This window comes from Wolffia australiana, chromosome 14, assembly GCF_029677425.1.
Source record: "Wolffia australiana isolate 7733 chromosome 14, ASM2967742v1".
Classification (NCBI taxonomy): domain Eukaryota; kingdom Viridiplantae; phylum Streptophyta; class Magnoliopsida; order Alismatales; family Araceae; genus Wolffia; species Wolffia australiana.
Window position 1 is genome coordinate 6,050,939 of NC_135848.1, and position 19,062 is coordinate 6,070,000.

At 35.9% G+C, this 19,062-nt stretch overlaps 1 protein-coding gene and 1 long non-coding RNA gene across 6 annotated transcripts in view; one reads left to right on the top strand and one right to left on the bottom strand.

Annotated features, from left to right (window-relative positions):
- The window catches only part of LOC144711878 (uncharacterized), a 36,054-nt gene extending 28,762 nt beyond the window's left edge, over nucleotides 1-7,292 (top strand). For 4 of the 5 annotated variants that reach the window (XM_078585997.1, XM_078586000.1, XM_078586001.1 and 1 more), the window contains 14 exons: nucleotides 40-114; nucleotides 180-227; nucleotides 1,098-1,196; nucleotides 1,271-1,500; nucleotides 1,577-4,764; nucleotides 4,855-4,928; nucleotides 5,036-5,119; nucleotides 5,218-5,289; nucleotides 5,521-5,629; nucleotides 5,714-5,771; nucleotides 5,872-6,000; nucleotides 6,074-6,191; nucleotides 6,536-6,615; nucleotides 6,689-7,292. In XM_078585997.1, the coding sequence (XP_078442123.1) occupies nucleotides 40-114; nucleotides 180-227; nucleotides 1,098-1,196; nucleotides 1,271-1,500; nucleotides 1,577-4,764; nucleotides 4,855-4,928; nucleotides 5,036-5,119; nucleotides 5,218-5,289; nucleotides 5,521-5,629; nucleotides 5,714-5,771; nucleotides 5,872-6,000; nucleotides 6,074-6,191; nucleotides 6,536-6,615; nucleotides 6,689-7,043 (4,719 nt within the window). In that variant the 3' untranslated portion in view covers nucleotides 7,044-7,292. The remainder of the gene's footprint in view (nucleotides 1-39; nucleotides 115-179; nucleotides 228-1,097; nucleotides 1,197-1,270; nucleotides 1,501-1,576; nucleotides 4,765-4,854; nucleotides 4,929-5,035; nucleotides 5,120-5,217; nucleotides 5,290-5,520; nucleotides 5,630-5,713; nucleotides 5,772-5,871; nucleotides 6,001-6,073; nucleotides 6,192-6,535; nucleotides 6,616-6,688) is intronic. The other variant, XM_078585998.1, reaches the window with a different exon arrangement.
- On the bottom strand, nucleotides 6,631-7,462 carry LOC144711879 (uncharacterized). Its single transcript, XR_013583679.1, has 2 exons — nucleotides 7,300-7,462; nucleotides 6,631-7,195 (listed from the first exon to the last, which is right to left on the bottom strand). It is a non-coding gene; the product is annotated as an uncharacterized LOC144711879 (long non-coding RNA).
- Nucleotides 7,463-19,062: the final 11,600 nt, after the last annotated feature.

Below are 19,062 nucleotides of genomic sequence, written 5' to 3' on the forward strand. Positions count from 1 at the left end.
TTTCAGGATAACTGACTGAATCTTTTAACTTATTCCCAGGCAAGGGCAGCATGCGTTCTGATTGATCTATGTTTGGGTGCACTTGCTCCTTGGCTAACAATAGTTGTAGCAAAGGTCAACCCATCCCCTTTTAACCTGGAAACTTGGCGGATACATGCTGATGGTGTTTAATATTCCAGGTCGATTTAGTTGTTGAACTTGTTGAAGATCTGCTCGATGTGATACAGGTTTGATTCCTTCCAAAAAAATGTGATACATGTTTGATATTTGGCTTTTCTTCAGGGTCTAGTTTCTAGACACTGTTCTCTGTCATCTCCTGTGGGGCCTTTTAAATTGGTCTTTCTGATCGTATGTCTTTTCCTGTTTTTTTTTTTTTCTGTAGCCAGCTGATTCAGGATGTCTGGGCCGCAAAATATTGTCAGTTGGTCGTTTTTCTGAAAGAAAGAAAGAAAAAAATGACCAACTAAAACAAAAGCATTTGAGTTGGTCTTAAACCCATCAAGCTCTTTTACCTGATGCATTTCATAGAGGACGATTGAAACTTGGCTGGCTCAAAATGTGTTGATTTCTCACTGGGTCAATAATAACCTTCCCTGTAAATTTCTTTGTATACTGTAAAAGGAGACCTTTTTCTGCAACCAAATCTATTTTTTTGTATACATGTCTGGGTCATTTTATGGAGAAGATTATTCTTTTTTTTGGAAGAAATTTATAGAGAAGATTAATGCATTTCCTAATGATTTTGATTACTCGATTGGCTGAATTGTCAGCTGTGTTTCTATGTGGTGATTCGAAATTCAGACGAGCCTTGCTGTTTCCCTGTGGCCTGGAAACTTTACAAAGAGTTTTCGCTGCTCCAGTTTCATAATTTCTTTTTCTTGCCTGTAAGCATAGAACTAGAAAGTAGGCAGATATTACTACCATGATTATCTGATTGAAGATTGACGGACTTGTTACGATTGTTAAGAACTGTATGGACTGTTGTACGCATGTCTTAATCCTCAATGTGACCAAAATTTATGCTGCTTTGGTTCTGCTTTTTATTTGGTCTTAATAATGTTCTCTGGTAACAACTGTTGATGTTCTTGACCTCTTAGGGTACTGCTCCAAGATCTAGTATCCACCCTCGAGTAGCTTTGAACTACATTATTTTAGCATTATCTGGCTATGCAGATGATATCTTGAGGAGATATAAGGTTTGCCTTTGGACTTAATTGTGGCTCATAATTCATGTGCGTGTGCATCAAATAACCCTGCGTTTTTCCTCCAGGAATTCAAGCATAAGCTTCTTTTTCTAATAGAAATGTTAGAGTATTTCCTCGAACCTCTTTTTAGCGTTAATCAAGGTGGGATTGCCTCCAAGAAGGGGGAAATAATATTATCGCAGAAACAGGAAGAAAGTTGTGAAATAGCTCTCAGTATCATTCGTTGTGCTTTGCAAAAGCCTGCTGTTCTTCCTTATTTGGAGCGTCAATGGAGGCGCCGTGCTGCGGCACCGAGGTGATTGTGACTTGAACTGTTGTGTGTTCTGTGTTTAGCAGATTTGTTCGCTTATCCATCTTCTCTTTTACTGCAGCGTTCTTCTTTCTATATTGGGTCCGAATTTGCTGCTTCCCCCTGAAATTGATCTGTGCAAACCCTCTGGTTCCAAGGCTGAATCCCCACATAATCTTGACGAGTCAGCAGAGAGCAGTCGATTGTTAGAAGTTTCCATAAAAATGGATATGCTTGATGACTCCAATCTACTATTTGCGCCGGCGGAGCTGAAAAGGGCTGCCCTAATAAAAAAGTCTGCCTACTTTGTCAAGGATCGTGATGGGGATGGGAATTTAGTCGGTCTTTTTGAAGGAGGTGTGAATCAAACCACTGAAACGCAAAATAATTATCTAGTAGGTAATTCCATTTCTGATGGCGGCTTCTCCACTCGGTATTTCGATCTGCAGGCAAATTATTTGCAACTTCTTCACTATGACGATTGTCAGTCCAGAGCTTCAGAGTTCAGGCAGCTGGCTCTTGATCTGTATTCAGAGGCAGATATCTCTCCAGAAGGCCATGAAGCAGCCATTGACGCTCTACTATTGGCTGCTGAATGCTATATAAATCCATTTGTGACGTCCTCTGTGTCAAAAAGTCTACCTAGATTTTATGACGCAAAAAATGCCAAAAATACCGAGAAAATCAATTCCAAGGACCCAACGAGCATTTACAGCAATGGTAGTCTTGATCAAAAGACAGTTCTTCGCCTCGAGCAAAGAAGAGATAAAGCTTTTCTGGAGAAACTTCTCCAAGCAGCTGAAATGGACCATAGTTATGAACAGAAACTGTCACAAAACAATGGTCTGTCCCATGAACGCAGGTACATCTCACCTAGTGACATCCAACATGCTGATTCAACCACCATAGTTCGTCAAAATCAGGATTTACTTTGCCAGTTTGTGATACGGTACCTAAAAAAGGATAAGCTGAGCATACATGAAACTCTCCTGCAAAGCTTGCTTTTCATTTTGGAATCGGCAACAGAATTATGCTGCCCTCCTGAAGATGTGATTGACGTTATATTGCGGTCTGCTGATCACCTGAATAGTGTTGTTGGCTCATATCATCATGAACTAAGAGGAACCGCGAAGGTGGATCTAGTCAAGTTGCATGGCATTCAACGCCACTGCATGATTCTTCAAAAATTGGTTAGTGCTTCCCTTGGATTTGACGAGGATTTGTTCACTTCCAGCGACGGCTTTCTGTGTAGAAGTTTGGTTCCGCCGAAGTCATGGGTGCTTAAAATCCCAACCTTCTCTAAATTTCCTTCTCCTTTGGCACGATTCCTTGGTTGGAAGGCCGTTTCACTTGTTGCAAAGATATGTTTGCGTGATCAGCTGTTTCTCTCCTTGAATCTATCACATCTCACTTCGTTACTATCAATATTTGGTGATGTTCTTGCTCTTACAGAAGATATTTGTGACGTCAAGGCCGCAGATTCAAGGCTGGTGCAGTCTGGCCAATCAATCAGACGTCATTCTTTTAAAACTACTTTTCCCGAACTTTACAGATTCTTTCCCACGATGGTAAAACAGTTTATGGGATTTGGGGAGACTATTTTGCAGGCTGTTTGTCTGCGGTTGAGATCTCTGCCATCGGCAGCTGTTTCGGACATACTTTGCTGGTTTTCTGAATTTTGTATGGTGCAATTTCTTGGCAACGGGGATGAGAGAATTTCAAGCGAGCTAGCTGCTAGGAATGCTAAAGCTGTTATCCTTTTTATACTTGAAGCTGTAATTAAGGAGCACACCGAAGCCATGGTGCTTGAGATGCCCAGAGTAGCAAAGATTCTGGAATCATTGTGTCGATCCCCGTTCTGCGATGTGGATTTCCTTGATTCTGTTTTTGCCCTTTTAAAACCTCTTATTTCTTACGGCCTGAGAAAGGCCTCACAAGATGAGCTGATTCCCTCCGATGAGCTTTCTTCAAGTGATCTAGAGTTCTTATGTTTTGGAGAGCTTTTCAGTTTTATCTTACAAAAATGCATTAAAGAGGAGGATTTCACAGGAGAACAAATGTTTTACAGCAGATCCCGAGTAATTTTCATTCTAGGGGGTATTTATCCTGACCTGTCATTCAGGAGGAAAAAAGATTTGTTGCTCTCCTTGCATGAATGGGCCGATTTTACTGTATCTGAGCCCACAACAAATTTCCTGGATCATCTTTTGGCATTTCAACGTCTCATGAACAGCTGTATTATTTCACTTGCACAGGCTTTTGAAAATCTCGGCATTTCCATTCCATGTCAGATTGGCCAGGTAGATGCGCCAATAACTACAGTTGAACCTGAAAACACTACTGGATTAAGGCCACTTTCCCTGGTTGAGTTACAAGAAATCTCAGAATCAATGGAGGGTTTGATAAAGAAGCTTAGCGCTGCACTTGAATCCTGTTGGGGCCTTCACTCTAAACTCACCAGGAAACTCACCATCACAACGACGAAGATCCTCTTGTTCTTGAGATGCTTGACTTCGTCTGCTGTGGATGCACAGAAGGACAGCTCTGTTGATTTTTCTTCAAATTATTGGGTCATTTCAATGGAACGGGTTGCAGAAGATATTCTGGAGAGCCAAAAAAGCCATTTCTGGCAAGTTGCATCATGCATGCTGGATTATGTGTTTGGATTGGGGTTAAACTTCTCCGACCCATGCTTAGCTCTTGTATGCACAGTGATCAAGGGTTTCATCTGTCTTGCTCCCAGAATTTCTTGGCGCTTGCTGCCGGACAAATGGCTTTCCTCAATTTTTGCTTTGGACATGAGCAATCTGAGTGATCATGACCATCTTGTAGATCTGGTCATCACCATGTTAGGCCATTGGGAACCAGAACAAAGATCTGTTGCCTTGAAGCATCTCGGATTACTCGTAGAATCAAACCTGAATAAATCTACGGTCGACAGTATAACATGTAGAGTAGTTTCTGGGACATGGGACAGAGTTGCATCCATGGTATCTACTGACCCTTCAGTGCGGCTGAGGGCTCAAGCTTTGGCGCTCTTGTCTGGGTTCGTGCCATTTGCTGAAGAAAGAGTACTGCGGTTGTTTCTTGTGGGAGCACAGAGTCTTCCTGGCCTGGGGAATCTTGCACCCATACCTCATGAGGATCCTTTCACGAGGCTTTCTATAGCCTTGCTCGCAAATATATGCTTGTACTCGTCCTTTGAGTGCGTAACTTTGTTAAACGATGATGTTTGGGAGAGATTGCAGCAGATAATATCGTCCAAATCAGGTATGCAGTCAAAATAATGATTTGATGCAGTGAGGAATTGACAGAAATTTAAAATTCGTGGGGGTGCTAATTTTTCCATTTGTACTGTAGGATTTTATGACATTGAGAAGAGTATTTGTGAAGCTCTATGCAATCTGAGAACAGATTTTGATCATGCTAAGGAAGTATGCGGTCCTTTAATTTACATTGATGTGTTAGTGAAGAGATTCGTCTCGTATCGAATAAGAGTATTTGTTAAGTCAGTAAATGATCATTGTCTTTGATTTCCTAGGTTCTCAAAGGACTGCTTTCCTCCGGTCCTGATTCAAAACAAAGTGACCCTGCCGTCAATAGCGTGAGGGAGTCGATTCTTCAGGTTTTCTTCCCCTTAAATCCTTGGGCATCATTAATAGGCCTCGTATAGTGAAAAATCAATCAGAATACATCTTACATTTCTATTTTCATTTGGCACAGGTCGCCTCTTCCTTGGTTTCGGTCCAGGCATACTACGATTTCTTATCTCAAAAGGTTGAAAAAGAGGCTCAGGTCAGACCCTATTTTTGACTTAAAGCTAATGGGAGCTTATAACAACTTGTTTAATTATGGTCATAACATCAATTAACAGGTTATATTGTCAAACCTGCTTTGTAGCTCAAATCATTTAAAATGAGATGAATCGCTGAATCCGGATGAGCCTGAAATCCATCACCCCTTCTACGTTTCTTTAGCCTTGGATTTTCTTTGCAGCTATAATCAGGGTTTTGGTGACGTTTACAGGAACTAGATGAGGCAGAGATTGAGCTGGAGCTTCTTCAAAAGGAAAAAGCCCTTCAGAATATGCCTGAAGGACCAGACATGGATGAATCTCTATCCACCAATGTAGCTGGTATCTCTTTCCGATGGTTTCATGTTTTTCATTTCTTTCTTACCCCAAGTTGCCCGTATACTCATAAGAATGATGATATTTCAGCAGCTGATTCAAAGGATGGTACACGGCTGCAGCAGATAAAGGAAGAAATCCGTTCCATGTAAGCTTAAAAGGAATGTGATTGGGTCTAATTTCGCATTCTATTGGGCTTATAATAGTTCATCCTTTTCTCTTGGGGTATGAATCTTCTTTCCAATCAGAGAAAAATCCAAGCTTAAAGAGGAAATAATAGCTCGGCGACAGAGAAAGCTTCTTCAAATGAAAGAACGCCAGAAATTTCTAGAAGACGCAGCTTTGAGAGAAATGGAGCTGCTCCAAGAACTTGACAGGTTTCCTCCCTCTCATGGACCAATCCTAATCCTAGTTGAGGGATTTCTAATCTCGTAAAATATGCCTTTCCAGGGAAAGAATCAGTGAAGCAGAGCGAGAGATTGAACGAAAGCGTTTGTTGGAAACTGAGCGGGCCAAAACCAGGGAACTGCGTTGTAATCTTGAACTGGAAAGAGAAAAGCGAGCTCAGGTGCGTTTGTCATTCTAAAATCCAGTCCTTGGTGTTTTATAACGGTGCCCTTCATTGAAAGATCGCAGCTCCACTAGAAAAAAGAGAGAAAGCTGAATCCTTGTGAAAGAATCAGGAAGAACAGATGGGATTGTCATTAAATTTATATTCTCTTCAGGAGTTGAATCCATTCTAGCATAAAAAACTTGTTTAATCCGGAATATTTTCCAATCACAATCCGTATTGAATCTCCAATTCTGAATCCATTCAAGTATCCAACTGAGCCCGTCTCAATGTTTTTCCTGATTTTGATTTCGAGTAGAAGGAGATTGTAAGGGCAGTGATTAATCTCAAATCTTCTGCAGCGGGATCTGCAGAAGGAGTTGGAGCAGGTGGAATCCGGAGCTCCACCCGCAAGAAGGGACTTCTCCTCGAATCCAATCAGGTAAAAAACCCACCAAGAACATCAAAAAACCTTCCACTAATCTCCTACAATTCCTCCCCTTTCGATCGATCAGGCCCAGAGACAGATACCGCGAGAGAGATAACGGGAGAACAATGGCACCTGAAAACAGCGCTGCAACCAGGGGCGCAGCAGCAACGTCGCGCTCCCCTCCATTCACGATTCTTCAACCGACGGATCGAGCAGACGATCGCGCGCCAATTTACGAGGATTTCAGCTACGAGGGAAGCAGGGATTCGGGAGATGGCGGCAGCGTCGGCGATCCCGAGACGGCGGCGTCGCTGGAGGGTGGTGGATTTGGGGGCGCTCCGAGGCAAGGCAGGGGGGGAAGATCGAGGCAGATTCTGGAGCGCAGGGAACGGGAAGGGAGCGGCAGGAGGGAGGGCAAGTGGGAGAGGAAGAACTCTTGATCCATGGCGATTTCTCGATCGATCGATCGCCTGCGCTGCTGCTTTCGGCTTGAATTTCTGTGCGATCTTGTCTCCCTAATCTTGTTTTATAGATCAAATCTGGCCATGGAGGAGAGATCTACCTTGCATGATTTTGATTTTTGAGGAGAGATCTGGAGAGAAGGAAAAGGGTGTTGTATGAGATTGAATTGCTGTGCAATCTTGTCTTGCAAGTCTTGCTTTATAGATCAAATTTGGCCATGGAGGAGAGATCTACCTTGCAAGATTGTGATTTTGGAGGAGAGATCAGGAGAGGTGTTGTATGAGATTGAATTTCTGAGCAATCTTGGCTTGCTAGTCTTGTTTTATAGATCAAATCTGGCCATGGAGGAGAGATCTACCTTGCAAGATTGTGATTTTGGAGGATAGATCAGGAGAGAAGGGGAAGGGTGTTATATATATTGAATAAAGAGAAGGGTGTTTTTTATTTAAAGGGAAGGGTGTTAAATAAGATTGATTAGGGTTGGACATTTGGGACTGTAGGTCCTCCATTTGAGGGTGGACCAGTTGGCTGTAGGCATGTTTGTTCTGTTCTGTTCGTGTGTAACGAACAAAAAATTCGCACAAAAGAACCGCAAAGTGCCTTGTTCTTTGTTTGGTTCTTTTTTTGTGTGAAAATTAGAACAACTTTTCGCACAATTAGAACAAATCAAACAAAATTCGCACAATTTGTGAAATTAACGCAAATTGCTACAAATTCACACAGAATTTGCACAATTCACGCAAAATCTTTGAAAAAAAAATGTTTAGAGTATTTTTTTCTTACTAAATGTGGATGTATTATTAAAGAAATAGTCTTATTTATTCAAATGATCCTAATAATAATATTTTAATGGGCCTGTATCGTCTATGTGGTAATGTTATGGTTGGCATATGTTCATGTTTATGAATCCCTGCTATCAATTGTTGGGTATCCTGATGAGATTGCTACAACGAAGTCTTTATCAGCAGCATGCTGTGATTCAGAGTTTTCTAGGAGAATTCTATGCTTGTTGGAGGATTTTTGACAAGATAGAGAAAAAAATGGCCTATCGTCACAGTAATTAGAGCTCGGTGGATAGCAAGTAAAAGAGTACATCAGCAATTTGAGAGCCGTCCTTTCCGTTTATTTTGCTATTACAAGTGGTATATTCCCGTGTATCTATATTCTCAATTCGTCTTGTCAGTTTCCGATCTAGAAATTGATATATCAATCAATGAGATCGACGCATAGAGAATTCCATGTAATAGAGACATAATCGTCCTTGAAGTTAATTAAATCAATGTAGGATTACTCAATGATCATCATACCTCAATACAAAAATACATGTGCAATCCACTATGAATAGACATAGGATGAATAGAAAATTGAATACCAAAGTCAGTTAAACTTAAGAGCAGTTATAATATGCATAGCTTCTAAATCGTCCAACATGTTAAGATCATTATTTCTGCATCGATGATCTTGGACCAGGCTGAGAGTGGTTTCATATGATTTGAGAGGCTTGAATCTATGTAATTGGAGCCAGTATTTGAGAAATTTTGACGAATTTCAGAATACTGAAAATTGCATTACTTGCAGAAACGCTTACCTCTTTTTATTGTTGTCCACCTTGAAATTAGGATCTCAAATGAGTTACCTGGAACGGCTGCCAGTATCTCCGCCAAGATGGTGGTCGAACTTCCCAAGTTAATTCCCTAGTCATCAGTTCTGTTGATATCTCTAACATGAACCCCATCAGTTTTCTTAAATCATGGATTTCCATCAGCACTTGATCCATCCACAAGGTAAGTAAAAAACATTGACCCTGGCTGAATCAGCGATTTATAAAGCATGGGAAAGAGTCCAATAGATCAAAAATTAAAAAATGCGACTAATTTCAAATGGCTGAGGGAGAGAGCAAATGGCTGAGGGCTGCGGCTGCCAAGGGAGAGCGCCGAGGGAGAGGGCTGAGGCTGCCAAGGGAGAGGGCAAATCGTATGTTTATTCTTTAAAAAATGATTAAACTAAATTCGCACAGAGCGAACAATTCGAATCGCACACGAGTGTGTACGATTATCTGTGCGAATTTGCTAATGTTCTGTTCGAAAAACCGAACAGAACGAACAAAATGCACAAATTCGCACAAAACGAACCTAACAACCATGTCTAGAACTTGGCTGGGCAGGTTTAGGTCCAAGGGTCAAACCGGACAGGAATCAGAAGTAATTATTAAATATTTTTGTAAAATTAGAAGGGAAGGGAGGCGATGGGCCATTCATTACCAGCAGTTATAAAGTTTCATTATGTTAATATAATTTTTTTACCTGACCAAAAAAATACATTTTATACTTTGTTTTTGACACTGACTACTCAACCTGATCAAACTGGGACTGTATCATACCGGGCGGGGACTGAACATGAACATACCAAAATCGAACCAAGCTTTAGGTACCATTTAGGTTTTTGCTGAAAACTCTGACCAAACCTGGACCGTCAAACCCTAAGATTGATTACGCAAAGAATGAGAAAGGTAAATGAGATTAATTATGCAAATAAAGAGAAGAAGGGTAATATAAGAATCATGATGCAACGACATAGAAGGTTAATAGAATATTAATTATGCAGAGAAGGAGAATAAGGTTAACACAATGATCACAATGCTTCTCTATTTAAATTATTATTTTACTAATATTTTAAAATCAACAACTTCCTTCTTGTAATAAATTTTAATCATTTTAATGTACCACAATTTTCACATAGTCTTAAACTGGAAAAACATAATTGAAAAACATAATTGAAAAACATAGTATCAATGATTTGAAACAAATGAAAATTCTGAACATCAAATTTAAAGTCATGCCGATGAATGGATAATACATAATAAAAATATTTATTTTTATTCTAATGAGGATAGAATTGACTTGGAGAAGGTGATGATCATTTTCACTAGCTTTGAGAAACTGTATTATGTGAAACACTTGCTGTCCATTGGATATTCAATATCGCTTTCATATGATATATCTCAATCCTTTCGTAAATAATTTTATATTTCAATAATAAAATTATTATAATCTTTTATGATTGGGTTTTGTGGTCAGAGAGTGGAGCACCAACTGGAAGGAAGAAAGTAGATTTAGGGAATACATATGTGCAAAGTCCCAATAAGTATACATCTCTGAATTAAATATTATCAATTACTAATGTTAATATATTAAAATTATACATTTTTTTTACTAATTACATCATTCTTATACAAGTTTTTTTAAAAAGTAAATCTTTCAAAATGGGTGGTGACCATGATTTCGGACATTCTTTGATGGATCAAAGGTTTTACAGCTGAAAAAAATGAGTGAAGGTTATGGGGAGGATCTTATTAACTTGATAGAAAACATGAACATCCAGATGTGTGATAATAATTTCAATTTCAATACCAATGAAAGGAAATTCTGGGAATTTCAGGCTTTGATTAACATGATTGAAACCTGATCATGAACTGAATATCAAATGGAAGACGTATCTGAAAACTAAAAACATTGTAGAACCAAAACATAACCTGTACATTGATCAAATACATGATTTCTTGGTTCCTTGAATGAGCATCTGGAAATCGTTCAGATGTTTGTCCTCTAGATGTACATATGCAATCTTCAGACAGCTGGATCTCCCTTTTTTTCTGCGTACTCTGCCGTTGGAAATCAGATTTCCTCTCCATCCAACATCCATTAGAAGCAAAACTCAAGGAAGAGGAAGATAATAAACAGGGGGGGCAGTCAAACTGACTTAAATATGTATCAAATGTGGGTGCCCCCCTCTATTTATACTGTTTGGAGAACTTTTCATAAAATTACATCGAAATCTTTTACAAAAGTCTCCATCCTCAGAAACAATTAATAAATTCTTAAAATTTAGAGTATATCCACTAACATCCAAAAACCTTATGCATGTGACCCTCTAGACCCGTGTATCAGTCCATGGGGTGCCAAGCTACACCTCGTGCCCTACAAGATACAAATGAGTATGTCCACTATCTCATGGAACCTTTATCATCATCAGTTATCATATATGTATAATACTTCGTTTGTGAAAGACTATCAAAGGACCAAGGGAACGGTTAATCTTCAAACCCTAATTTGTCATTTTAGGTAGTATTGATGTGTGGTGAAATCATTGGAGAAAAACTTCCCCAATATTTCCACTATCTTATCCAAGGATTTTAACTGCACTAGCTTCTTTGAGTCAATCTATAATGCTGGGGGCAAACTATTCCATATTGACCGCACAATCACCTAGGTGGACTTGTTACTCCTTCTGGTCTAGGATGGTTTGGAGTCTCCTGGTTAGAGACTTGTAGAAACAACTGCCCATCAACGAGGCATCTTTAGTGTCTGAGGTCTAAGGACCACTAACACAAGTGTGATATGAATCAACCTGATTGACAATAGACATAATACCATTTAGGGATTCATACGAATCAATTGAATACAATATTTCTCCAAAGGGCACCCACTATCTCCACATGAATGGCTATGAGATCTGCCATAGTCATCATATGAGTGGAACTAGACTGTCATTCTTTCTGAATATTTTGATGCCCTTTTCTGAGTAATAATGACTAGAACACATGTTTAAAGACTAGTGATCACTGTATTATCATCTCATCATAATTCATATATTTATTATAAATATTCATAGACTTTAGTTATAAGCATCACACATGCATTATAATGAATATATTGTATCAATGAATACGGAACAAGATGTGGAGTGTGCGATTAACTTGTAGACCACATACATTTGCAACATGAACAAGATATATTTACATAAGATTTTATGAATATAGCAGAACCTATGAACATGATACAACAATAGATATTTGGGTGAAATCTGAAAAATTCCAGAGATTAAACAGATTTCATGATATCTATCTACAAATTATTGATAAATACGACGTATAAGGGCAGTAAATGTTGATGATTTTGTTGAAATTGTGTTTTATTGAATGATGTCCTTGTTAGTTCAAGTGTCTTTATACTTTAATAGTTGTAAAATTTTGCTAAATGACTCCACATATCATCATCATCCTTTTAGGTATCATATTTATATGACTACTTTAGTATTATATATATGTTTATATTTTTGATTATATGTTTTCCATCATAAACTATTTGATGAGCTCTCTGATAATCATAAATAACATACTACTTTAATAGTAATTTTATGAATTTTAAATTTTTTATTTTCCTCTTAAAGGTTCATAAATGCATGTCATTTATGTTTAAAATTATTTTTTATGTTTGAAAATGTTATTCCGATATTTGTTCTGATTTATGGTATTTTACAAAAAAATCTTAAATTATATTCATGAAGAAAATAGTTGTACAAGTTAGAATATATACTTCTACATGATATTCTGGGGTTATAATAATATATATATATTTGTTTATATATCTTTGGGTTGATTATATTTTGAATAATATTTGGATTCTTCTCAATTTTATGAATTGGAATAATATTTTGAAAATAATATTCATAAATAAAATTATTTTGATTGGTCAGAATATATATATATATTTGGTTTTATATAAATATTTTAACTGGTTTTAATGCAGTTTATTTGATTGAATTTGATCCTTGGAGTATTCCAATTCATGTCCTTAGAATTGTTGCCAATATTTGTCATGCGTCAATCATGTGTTGTGACAAATGATTGGTGTAAACCAATCATTGGTCATAGATAATGATTAATCAAAATCCTACAATGTAATTTTATGTTATTACTTTTAAACTCAGAAGATACACATTCAATATAAAAGTAAATGCCTTTTTTACAATAAATACATCAAATTTCCTAATTATGCAGCATATGTGGCATCACGCTTTTTGATCTAGGAAAAAGGTGCATTATATTTGCTGAAAGCTCTCTTTTTGTGCCACTTGTCGAACACTTGGTGAAACAATATTGGGCTGAACGTTTTTATGTGGGGACAATCGTGCCAATATTGGCACTTCGAGCAAAAGTTTTTGCACACCCCTGCAGTTTATTGAAAAATATTTTAAATGCATACAATAATGCCCAATATTTGGGAAAATCTGAGGATTTCACACCACACAGGTGATCCACGGCAAGGAGAGAAACAAAATCAGCAATAATGATAGTTCCTACTTCAAATCATTATGTCTTATGATCTAAAAGGATTTTCAGGCTAAAAATTTGAGGGTAATTCTGTCTGTACCTTCTGAATCCATCTATGGTTTGGATGTATAAATAAACCCCCATATTTTTAAAAAGGGTACCTTTGAATTTTTTCCTATTTAAAATTATTAGAGTTATTTTCTCATTCAAAATTTCATTTGGGTCCATTCTTGATTCTAGTGTGAATGATTGAGGGAGTGACATTCTGATCAGTACTCATGAAGAGAAAGCATCACTCAGCCCATGGGGCACATGGCGACAAGGCTAGTGTAATCTTCATCTTCTTCAGAATCAAATATTTTTACTTTGTCCTTGGTTATCATTCTCAAATATAGCCTTAATTTTTACCATCTTGCATGCCACCAGCGACTCCACCACTTATGAGCACATAGCTGCTTCCATCTCAGTCTCGACCAGAGATTGTAAACAACATCACAAGAGATGGTAAATTCCTTAGCCACCACCATTTCAATTGAAAATTTTGAAGGTAATACCACTTCATTCCACTCACTCCACTTGCCAGATTTCCCCGTCACCCTGAGTTATTGGGTACGTTAGCATATTTTTGTAGTTAATTCTTATTTTATGTGATGAAATCCCAAAAAAAATCATAATTTTATTTATAAATTGTGGATACATAAGGTTTAATAGGAAAATTATTTTCTTACCGTCCTATAATTATTTTAAATTAATTTAATTAAATCTGATTTAATCATATAAAAAACCAAATAATAAATAACTTAATTTTTTTATTCAGTAGTCACTCCTCATGGATTCCACTGTTGCTTTGTGGTTCTAAGGAAAATTATAAATATTTTTTTATGAACTAGAAGTCTTAAAGATATAATTAACTCAAATTCTGGTTTCATCACTCTAATATAATGTTTTGTAGATCATTCTTTATGTACACGATCCTATTTATGTATCACTTTACTATGAAAGCTGACGTTGGGATAAATTATTTGAATTTAATTTTAACTGATAGTGTAATATATTACTGAAATTATGTTTGAGAGTCATAGTGTAATTTAAATAATTCCTCTAAACTGAGATATTCTCTCCATGAATGTAAATTGATATAGTTACTTTTGTATTTAGGCCACTAATTAACTTTTTTTGTTTTGTTGAAATATTTTATTGAAAATATATTTGTCCTGAAAGCCAATTTCAGATTCCAAATATTTTTTAACATTCATCAATAAAATATTTTTATAATGGATGCAAGACTCTTAATAATGAAGTCCAAGAAAATTATGATTAGATCATAATTTGGTGATCACTTGTGTTTAAACATGTATTCTATTTTTTCATATTTGAAGAATAATCTAGAGAGACATCAAAAATATCTGGGTAGAATACCACTTAGTTTTATTGAAAATGAAGTGTATGGCCACCCTTGTAGTCATTAGTATGGAGACACTTGGAGAAATATGAGGTTCTCCATGGAGAACTATTTCACTAAATTGATGCATACGAATCCATGAATGGTATCATACCTAAATATACATCAGGTTGATTCATGTAAATATAAATAAGAATATTTTTCAAATACACACATATTTAATCATCTCCGTCATGCCCATTTCATTATTAAACATCCATATTTTTAGGTTATAGTGTCGTCATTGAAGGTGAAGCATTGATAATGCACATAATAGAAAATAGAAAAAAGAATGATAACAAAATTTACAAATTGATGATCAAATCACATGTGCACAAAACATATTTATTATTTATCGTTTCTTCTAGTGAGGAATTTTGATCTGTTCATGTGTCTAATCTTTAGACATATCCACACAATTCATGGGTCTTGGAATCCCTCCTTTGTATCGATGGTCACTATTATCGATCCACCAGTATCAACATTATTCTGAATGGATCGGGAATGGAGGGGAGCCAAGGGGATAATGAATAAGGAGGGTGGGACCTGAGAAAATCTTGTCTTGGTGAATTCTCTTCAAGGCCTTCTCCTCTTTTTACTTATAGGAAATTTTCATATTTCCGTTAAACTTTAAATATATCTTCCAACATCCAAAATACCACTTGCATGTGACCTTTAAGCCCATGTATCAGTCTATTTAACAACAACAACAACCAAATTACATTTACTGCACAAAATAATGAATTATCTATATCATCGTGTTTATTAATTAATATAACCTAATCAACAGATTAAGTTTCAAGCTCATGGGTTGCCAAGCTATACCTCATGCTCGAGAAGAAAGGATTATAATGACTCCCTCATAAAACCTTATTATCCTCGGTTACCATGTTCATATAATCCCTAATGCTAGGATGATTGAGGATATGGTTAACTGTTAAACACTTATCGATCATCCCGATTGGTACTGATGCATTCAAAAATCATCGGGAACTCTTCTCCAATAGTCAAATGCTTTGGCAAAGGACTTCATCACATCATCTTCCTTGAGCTGTCTCCTTGTATATAGATGTTAGACATGCCATCTTGACCACTCAATCATCTTTGTGAACTTCTTGTTGCAACCAAGCTAATATGATTTTGGCATTCCATGAGTAGCAAGATGCAGGTCATAGTCAAAGAACAACCATCCATGTAAAAAACATATTTGGTGTCTCAGTTCTGACCAATTACAAAGTGGTGATGTGAATCAAACTTATTAAAATTTTATTATACTACTATTCAAAGATTTATATTGACCAAATTCAATGAACAATTTTCGCGAAAGGCACCTTGTATGTGTCGTTAGTGTCTCCACACTTATTGTTACAGGATTGACCATACTCATGAGATAAATGAGACAAGGTAGTCGTATTATCTCTGGATACTTCGATTTTATTATTGAGTCTCCTTCAAATATGAATATTTAGAAAACATTCTTAAAGGCTAGTAATCTCCGTATTATGATTTCTTTATAAGCATCACCCATGCATTGCTATGAATATATTTTATTAATTAACTTTGAACGAGATATAGAATGTCATATTGGCTTTCCATTACATGTCTTTAACATTGCATCCCATATATACTCCATCTCATCCCACCTTACATTCTGATAAAAATTATATCATTCATTTTCCTACCTAGATGTATTTTGATATTACATATTTATCTAGGTGTTACTATATAATCATACTCATCATATATTATCCTCTTAATCTAAATCTATTATCACACACTCTTATTTTACTCTAACTACACATAACTATTGGATTCATATGATTGTATTTAAATATTTATTTTCATTAAAATGATGATACATGCGTATCCCTATGCTTAAAATGATTAACTTTATTTAGATGAAGGTATTCTGATATTTATGGATTTAATGTATTTAATAGAATTTTCTACCATAAGATCCATAGAGATATTACTTTTCTAAGTAAGAAGATATATATTTTTAATTTTTTGAATGCTTTTATCATTTTTACTTATTTTATCTGAACTAAATTATTCCTACCAAGTTCCATGAATCGATTCATGCATATAATTTGATCACCAAATTACTGTGGAAGGTGTTATTATGGTTTCATTATTTTAAATGAATTATATGCCAATGATGAACTAACATTTTCTTTGTTTTAACATGAGGTTGAGTAAAAGTCATGGATTATAACTGTAATGAATGTGATGGGACATGTGGACACATGCCAGTAAAAAAAACTACAATTAAAATTGTAGTAAATGTGATCTAAAGATAAAAGACCCTCGGCACATGTGGAGTGATGCCAATAAGAAAAGCTAGAAAATTGTGTTAATGTTGAATCAAACAATTTGCATTACTATCTCTTTCATTAAACTTCAAAGCACATTATACAACAAATCCAAAAGGTTGAACTTCAAATAATTTTAAAGCGCATTATGCAGTAATTTATAATGTGGATTGAGCTGAAATTTTAAGGGTGTATTTATTTTTATCCTCTCTACGATTTATTTTTATCCCCTTTCTCTAATCTTTAGTAAAAAATAATGTAAAAAGTATCTTCAAAATTACTCCTATATTGGTAAACTGAGTGAAAATAAAATACTTTTGAGATCCATCAAGTTTCTGAATGAAAATTATCAAATGAAGTTTCACGACAAACAAGAAGTGGAAGAGCTGAGGACATCAAATTAGATCAATAAAAGAATGCTTTTAACTTCTTTTTTAGCTCATATTTTTAGATTTTCATTAGAATTATTCACAATATAAGGATAAAATGAAAAATTTATGAGTTATTTTCTTAAGATCTATTCTTATATATTTTATTGATTTTTGGGACTAACGCCATTTGACTCCTTAGAGTCAAGTGGATTTCTCACATGTTCTTTGAGTTTTATTTGAAAAACAGGACATAGGTAAATACACTGGTGAATTTGAGATACAAATGGGAAAAAGAAGAAACCTAAGCTATCTAATAGATAATAAGAAGATGCCCAATGCACAATAAGCCCACTCTAGAAGCCCATTCAAACCTCCTTAAGGACTGAGTCAACTAAAGTCAATAATTGTGGAACAAACCCACAAATTGAATTTGAAAGGCCTGTTTTAAAATATGGAAAGGAGGGAATGTGGATCCAGACAGAAGAAAGTTAATCCTGGCCCTCCAAACCCTTGGAATTAAATCCAATGGCTTGGAGAGTTTGGGCACTTCTATTTAATCTCTTTTCCCCTCTCCTTGTATCTCATCTTGGATTCTGCTCCCAACTTGTTGTTGGAGGCTAGTGCATCAGATTTTTTTTGATCTATTATTATTCTAAAGAGTGTGGGAGAGAGAGTTCAAAGGTGATCAAGATTCTTGGGGAAAGAGCACCACTTGTCCCTTGGGGGAAGTGCCAACAAGGTTCCTGTGATCTCCTGAATGTTTGATTTAAATTTTCTAACCATTTTCTTTAGTAAAATAGTCCAGAGGATATTTTAGAAATCAAGCTTTCTAACGCATTTAACGGCACTAAAAAAATCCTCCTATAGGAAAAGTTACATCATTTTTCATCCACTACTCGTTTTTGCTCCAATTTCATCACGGAAGGGCAGCATAAGGTTCTATTTGTCCTTAAAATTTATTTCTTGCCCTAAAAAATACTGAAAATTTGTAAATATCATAATAAATCATTAGAGTTATTGAAAATTATATAATATTTATTTCATTTATTTAAAATAGGTTTAACTACTTTGTCTTCATTTTGTTGATTTCCTCTTTAGAAAATAGTTAAAAAATCCAAATAATATAAAATCACCATGACTGGGCACATAGCCTTAGGTAGAACTATCCACCATCCATCTGCCAGCCACTTATCTACAAATATTTTTTTGCATAAATTTATTATTATATAAGTGTTTCTAATATCCGCTTCCTAATCCCTTCATTATTTCTACTCTCTACTCATTTTTATTTTAGGATCTCTCTATAACTATAAATTACCACATTCTTGTCTCACCGTTTTGTTTCTCCCTCTCTTATTATAGTACATATCTCTTCTCATTCCCTAATCACAAATTAACAAGAAAGCAGTTCCTAATTTATGTTTCCTATTGAGACAACCTTTTCTCATCAATATCTAGTCATCTTCTAATAGTTAAGGTCATATTTAAAGTAATGAATTACTCCATTATCAACAACCAATACACATCTGAAAATTTAGTTCATCATCAATCACCTATAGTTATAAATTTTAAAGCTTTACCCTCTTCGTGGTTTTATTCATTTATGCATTACGTCTTTCATCTACACTATTTTTTCTCTCATTCTTCAAAGCATTGTTTTCCTAAAAACAGTAGTTTCTAGTGGATTTATCCCTTATTCAACCCTAAAAGATAATATGGTATTATAAAAATAATTCTACGAACATTTTACTTGTCAACAAC